At 35.0% G+C, this 6,745-nt stretch overlaps 1 protein-coding gene across 3 annotated transcripts; it reads left to right on the top strand.

The window, feature by feature from the left end:
• The first annotated feature begins 481 nt into the window (after positions 1-481).
• LOC104892605 (hypothetical protein) lies at positions 482-2,504 on the top strand. 3 transcript variants are annotated; one of them, XM_010678587.4, is made up of 2 exons: positions 482-797; positions 1,737-2,504. In XM_010678587.4, exons 1-2 carry the CDS (start codon positions 704-706, stop codon positions 2,378-2,380), a joined length of 738 nt encoding a protein of 245 aa, XP_010676889.1. In that variant the 5' UTR covers positions 482-703; the 3' UTR covers positions 2,381-2,504. The 3 variants fall into 3 exon arrangements, with proteins under 3 accessions (XP_010676889.1, XP_019105018.1, XP_019105017.1); XM_019249473.2 differs by lacking the exon at positions 482-797 and adding an exon at positions 1,488-1,636; XM_019249472.2 differs by lacking the exon at positions 482-797 and adding an exon at positions 1,488-1,656.
• The last annotated feature ends 4,241 nt before the right edge of the window (positions 2,505-6,745 follow it).

Genomic DNA, 6,745 nt, shown 5'->3' with positions numbered 1-6,745 from the left:
TGAACAATTAAGGTGGTTTTGAACAAAAAATCCTTATAATTACTCCGTATATTTTTTGCAACTTTTTTTTTACGATTTCTTGCCTCACCAAATAAGTTCTTATTTATCGACTTACCGTCATGTTAACTAGGACGTGGCACTGCTTGGTACCATTCGATTTATTCATCCGATTAACATACATTAACAATAGCCGGCAAAAGTGACCCGTACTCGTTGATCCGATCCGAAATACCCAACTTGCCGTTTTTCACTCGAAAAAATAAAGATCCGAATACGATCTAAAACCCGAATTAACCCGACCCGAATATGACTCGAACCTGAATCTACTTCAGCTGATATCTACCCAAACCTGAATATATCTCAGCTAACAAACTTCATTTTCGGGTCCTTGTTGATATCTGCGTATCACCTGATAAAAGCTCAGCTAACAAACTTCATTTTGTTTGTTACTAATCTGTTATTAGTATAAATATCCTTGTAATAATTCTGGTTAGAGAGTTAGTCATTTCTAAATTCTCTCTTCCTCTATAAGAATTTTCTCTCTGTAAAATTCTCTCATCATGAATAAAGCTACGTCTCCCATCTTTCTGTTTCTCTAAAATTCACATGTATCAGAGAAGCCAGGTTTTCTTTCTCGGAATTACTCTGCACCTTCTTTTCTCAAAATTTAGTTTCTGAAATTTTTCAAGAATTTCTCACAAAAATGGCAAAAAACAGTGAAACTAGATTTGAACAAACAATTGATCCTTCTCAGGATCCTACATCTCCATTCTACCTTCATCCTTCTGATAATCCAGGTATTAAACTTGTTAATGGCGAAACTTACACTGACTGGAAACGTTCAATAATGATAAGTTTATCTACTCCTAATATAGCTGCTGATGCAGATGAAGATAACAATATATCTCAAGATTGATATCTGCGTATCACCTTATAAAAGCTCAGCTAACAAACTTCATTTAATTAGTTACTAATCTGTTATTAGTATAAAATTTATAAACACCTCTCAAGATGGAGATTCTGCTAATAGTGGCGACATGTTATATTTCTCTCTCTTACTATTTTTTTATTTTTTTTTACTTGCTTTATGTAGTATGCTTTTGAATTCAATTGAATCTGGTTGTTCAAATCATGGAAGTTATTTGTAATTTCTCTATTTATAGAATATTTGAATGCTTTGAGCCCTAATGTGTTGGTTCTGCAATTTGGGAAGAAGTTTATGAAAATGGAGGATTATTTTATTTTGGTGTGGAGAAGAGAATATGCGTTTAATAATTGAGGAAAATTTTCAGTGGCTACATGCATGGTTCTGAGTTAAACGGGCCGGGTTGTAATGGGTCGGCCCCGACCCGACCCATGGATTAACACCTTTGACCCGACCCAGCCCGGCCCGTTACATATTGACCCGGCCCGATAACATATTGACCCAGCCCAGCCCTGACTGCCCCAATGAACAGGTCTATTAGTATAAATATCCTTGTAATAATTCTGGTTAGAGAGTTGGTCATTTCTAAATTCTCTCTTCCTCCGTGAGAATTTTCTCTCTGTAAAATTCTCTCATCATGCTACCTCTCCAATCTTTCTTTGTAATAATTCTGGTTAGAGACTTAGTCATTTCTAAATTCTGTCTTCCTCTGTAAGATTTTTCTCATCATGGTACCTCTCCAATCTTTCTTTTCTCTAAAATTCACAGTATACTGTATCATAAATCCAACTTTGTTGATTTTTGGCTGCAGTTACTTTTGCGGCTTTGGAGGACAAGTATAGGTTGCTTATGCAAAGGGTGAGAGCTATGAAATTAATGGTAAATAATGAGTTCACAGAATCGAGGTTGTGTCAGTTTGAGTGGGCTACAGAATTAGAAGCCAGTGAAGGAGTTATTGCTATATCAAGGCTCAAGCTGGTAGATGAAGCCAAGTCTATTGCAGAAAGCATCCAGAAAATTCTCAATGAAGAAAGTCATTTGGAATTGATCAAAGGGATTCCTATACTAACTATGAGTGATAGATACAGGAAAGATCGGGATGACATTTTGGAGTACTTTTTATCTCCCAAGAGCATGCTACAACATACGGCTCCATATGTGGCTCATAAGAGGAGGTTGGAGAAAGCTCAAAAACTTCACCAGAATCTTGCTAAAGAGTTCCGAGCAACATTTGCTGCACAGTTCACAGCACATGATCAGATAGGAGGGGGTAAGAAGTTGGTGATGGTGAGGGATGAAGAGGAGTATGACAGGGTGGAATTTGAGATTGATAGTCAAGGCTTAGCAAATCCAGATTTCTTGATAATTCCGGCACTTCCAGATAATCTTGAGCTACTGTCCAAGGCTATTAGAGAAGGCAATAGGGTCTTGCTTTATTTAAAGCGAGACAAGTAGAGGGGCATAATTTTTTTTTTGATGTGGCAAGAAATGTCAACACTTCCGTTTCTATTTCCATTTCTCTTTTGTATTAAACTGGGAAAAATAAAAATATCTCTGATGATTTTGTGCTGGCTTTGCATACTATGTACTCTTTACCAAAATCCTCTGATTTGAACTATTCTGACCTCAATAATGAGGTGTATACCAGAGCAACACGATGTCTAAGGGTGCCTTCTCTTCAATTTATTTTGGATCTAAATTTTTTTAATGTCACATCAAATCTTGTAAGATATGAAAGAATCCACCCTAATTATACTTTTTTAAGGGAAGATTTAGAGCCAATCAGCATTAGTTTGCCTAGTGATTCCCCCCCTCAGGGATATGTTCTGGACTTTGTGTGATCTATCTGTCATCTCCTGTGGAATAAACTTGAATACTGCAATTTTAACCATTAAAATGCTTTTACCTGTCATATAAGACGCCTTATTTTTCATTTCTCATTGCCATCAAGGTAAAGATGACATTCATTATTATACCCTCAGATTTTGTTTAAGATGCTGAAGGTGGAGTCACTAGAATCTGTTTGCTAAATGTGAATTTAGTGGTAATTATCTGGCTCTATTACTGTTCAGATTCTTTCATGTGGAACCCAGGTCGCTCTTATCGATCAGTTTGATCGTTTTGTTTTCAAGCTTAGGCTTTATGAGATTCTATCCGGAGGTTTGTTTTGCTTTTGAGAACTTGTGAATATTTCTGCAAGAATTTACTTGCACACTTCTGCCTCTCTGTGTGTTTGGTTTACTAATACATATAGGGATTCTATTGCAGAAGTGGATGGATAGGAGATAGCTCGTCGATTTTCAGATTGATTGGCAAATACCAATGTCCAGTTTATCCAGGACAGAGTGAAACTACTTCATCCCAGTGATTTGTCCACTAGTGGTGCTCAGAGCTACACTTGTGCTGAAACTGTGCAACTTGAAAGCAATCTTTTTATAGAATATGACTGGTATTCTTATTGTCTTTGTTAACCTTTATATGATTTTTGATCTATACTTTGAAACTTGACCTTGCGTATTAGCATTTTCACCATGTGTGATCGGAAAAGGGTTTATTTTTTCTTACACTATTGACTATCAACACTATCAAGTTGTGGTATAAGCAGAATTTGCACTTGAGTTTTTTTTTTTAATCATGGATTTTTCTTTCTAATACAAATGTCACAAATGATTGTCTTTTTCATGTGTATAGTTAAGATCACTGACTATTTTCATGTATTAGCCATTTTCCACTTTTGAGGATGCATGTGTATTTATCTGAGGTATTTGATTTGTTTGCTTTATTTGGTAACTGGCGTGGCCAATACACAGCACTCATTCGACTTTAAATATTGGACAGAGCTGGCTGTAACTAATCTGTAATACCTCAGTATCACTTTGCCTGTAAGTGTTCCTTGGAATACCTGCAATGTAACAGGAATTCTAGATTTATAGGTTTCTGTTTAAAGTGAGTAAACTGTATTATGTTTATTCTGTCTAATGATCACTTGACCTGCGAATTGCGATAGTATACAATTGTTGGTTCAAACTTGTCTGCTCTTTGTGATAGAAGTTTACAGTATTGGATAGTTTACCATCTGGTTATATATTCACTCTCCGGCATGATCTTATATGGTCCTGATTACATGTCTTCATTATATCTGCAGAAAGTTAACAATAAATTAAAAGCATTAAAGAGGAAATATTCTGGCGCTGGATCTCCTATCTGAGTAGTGGTTGTTAAGTGCCGTTACTCTGGAGTGGAATTAGCTGCAAAAGTATCAGAAAGACTGGAAGATAAAGGAATGGTGCAAGCAAATAATGTGGAAACCACAATCTGGATGCATTTTTTTTTCTCTCTTTTGACTCCCTGACTTGTATCTTCATTCATTTATTTACTTCTTGCTGTTCAAACTTGAAATCATGATTCTCTCTCGCCATTTTCTTTGATTGGGGTTTCATGTATCTGTGGGTTTTATGAACAGGCCACCATGCCTAGATATACTTTTGGAACATTCCTGTCAAAACTTATCAGTCTTCTTCAGAATTACATCAAAATTTTGGTAAATAGCTGAAATTTATGCCACCTGGAACGCAGAACATCATGACAAGTTGACAATGAATGTAGATTGTAGGGTACATACTACAGTTTAAATCACGGATAGAATTGAGTTCACTTGTTATTAAGACTGGTGTTCGGATTTATCATTCCTCAGACTGATTATATGTTTTTGTCTCAAATTCTTGTGAGATATGTAAGATCTTGGAGGAACTTCAAAATCTTCAATTATGACTCATGAAACCCCAATCTCGCCAACAACCCAATTCCCAATTGGAATGTACAGACTACATAGTTTGATCATTTGATGTGTGTAGACTGTAGTATGAAGAATAAACTCAAAATCGGATAATGTTAACAAGATGATCGTTGTTGCTGCAGGGTTCAAAATTTACGAGCGATCGATGATGACACTAGGGAGATTTGATGCTGCTGTTACTCCAAGTTTCATGGATGGAATATATTTTGCAAGGATGCTAAAGGTGTCTTTACCAATTATTGCTGCTAGTCTGTTACGTGTCATGCACAACTCAGTACTTACAAAGTTTTATTGGATTCTATGTGCTCATTTGATTTGGATATAATTGCTTGGAGACTAACATACATTTATTTCTTCTTCTTTTTAATCTTTTTGGAAAAAACGAAGCCATGAAATCCAAACGAAAAAACTAAAATATTTGCAATTGGGATCTTTTAAATTTGATCTTCTAGGTTGCAATGAACTCTTCATATAGTCTTATCTGATTATTTTAATATATAGGAGGAGAAAATTGATAAAGGAAATAATAAGAAAACTACTGAGAAGCTGGCAAGCAAGTAATATGTAGTGGCAGATCATATAATATTTGATAGATCTTTCATTTCATCATATTACCTAGCACTGAATAAGGATGTTAGGTTTCTTGATGTACCCAAATGTAAAGTCTGATCTGTTCAAGACAAGCAGCTTTGTAGCCTCTATGATGTAGCAAAATTGTACACATAAAGGCTTTTACTTTTAGTGGAAGGAATCATAGTTTGCATTGTGATATAAATGAAGAGACAAAGTCGATATGGTGATATTCATAACCTTAATTTCCTGTTGAACATTACAAATGAGATAGCTGCTATCAATGTACAGTAGACAACTACACTTATTAAAAGATGCAGTATGTCTGGAGTGGAGAATCCCAAGCATTCTATGTATCACTTAGATATGAAGGTTCTTACACTGCATTCTCATTTGAAGATAATGGTTCCAAGAACAGGAAAAGAAAAGGCCATATCTACCACTAATTGAAGACAAGAATAGCAACATTAAAGTGCCCTATATGTGTTTCAAGCTATGATGGTTTAATCCCCAATGGCAATCAGTTGATTAGTTATGCATTCAACCACAATAGTAAAGCACAAGAAAATCGTTTAAACAATAGAAATTAAGGCCCAAATTGTGAATATTAAAAGGCTAATAGTAAAGCAAACATTAGAGAGACCTTAAAACTGACTCCTACTTCTGTCTTCTATATATTATGCCTTTTGATTTACATGCATCGCCAATTCGCCATTGCATTGTCCAATTCATTATGTTTCAGTTAGTATGATTTGTATCCGAAGAATTAAGGTAGTGGACAAATTAAAGAGATGAAAGCCGCCTCTTATAGGTATCTGATTTCTCTCCTCATCTTGAGTTTGTTCCTGCTGTATGTAAGAACCTTTATAACTTCAGCATAATCGTATGCTTCTTTATTATTCGTTTTAATTTAAATTAATTTTATTTTATTTGCATTTGCAGACTGCAGTCGCTTTGGCATATTCTATACAAATAATGGAGGATAGCCTGAGCTATTGGTGTTAGTGCTCGGCTAATGTTATCTACACAAATGAGGTTGGCAAGAATCTTTGAACAACTGTTGTTTTCCATTCAATAGTCAATATATAAAGTACTTACTAACACATGAAAATACTAGGGGTGCAGCTCTGAATGCCACTGTTCCTTAGTTTTCTACTTAGGTTTTTCTATGCTTTCATCGGCTTCTATTTTCCTTATGTTTTATGGAGGGCTGATAAACAAATCTCTGAGATTTGTATATGTCCTCTCTTTTTTTACTGTTTTCAATTGCAATGTATTTTCTTATGTTGATAATTTATTTTCATATGTTGATAATGTATTTTCATGTAGGAGTACTAGTAATGTATTTTCATGTGTTAGTAATGTAAAATTTATTGTCTAACACTGATACTGTTCATGCACATGGGGTAAATTTTTGAGTCAAAAGTATAAGACTCATTGTATTATTATATCAA

This window comes from Beta vulgaris, chromosome 5, assembly GCF_026745355.1.
Source record: "Beta vulgaris subsp. vulgaris cultivar EL10 chromosome 5, EL10.2, whole genome shotgun sequence".
Lineage (NCBI taxonomy): Eukaryota > Viridiplantae > Streptophyta > Magnoliopsida > Caryophyllales > Amaranthaceae > Beta > Beta vulgaris.
This window is presented reverse-complemented; position numbering and strand designations above follow the sequence as displayed.

What these genes read in the sequence shown, in the direction of transcription:
- LOC104892605 (XM_010678587.4), top strand. Translation starts at nt 704, where the DNA reads ATGGCAAAAAACAGTGAAACTAGATTTGAACAAACAATTGATCCTTCT. An exon ending in TCATCCTTCTGATAATCCAG is followed by an intron (nt 798 to 1,736) that starts GTATTAAACTTG and finishes TTTTGGCTGCAG; the next exon opens with TTACTTTTGCGGCTTTGGAG.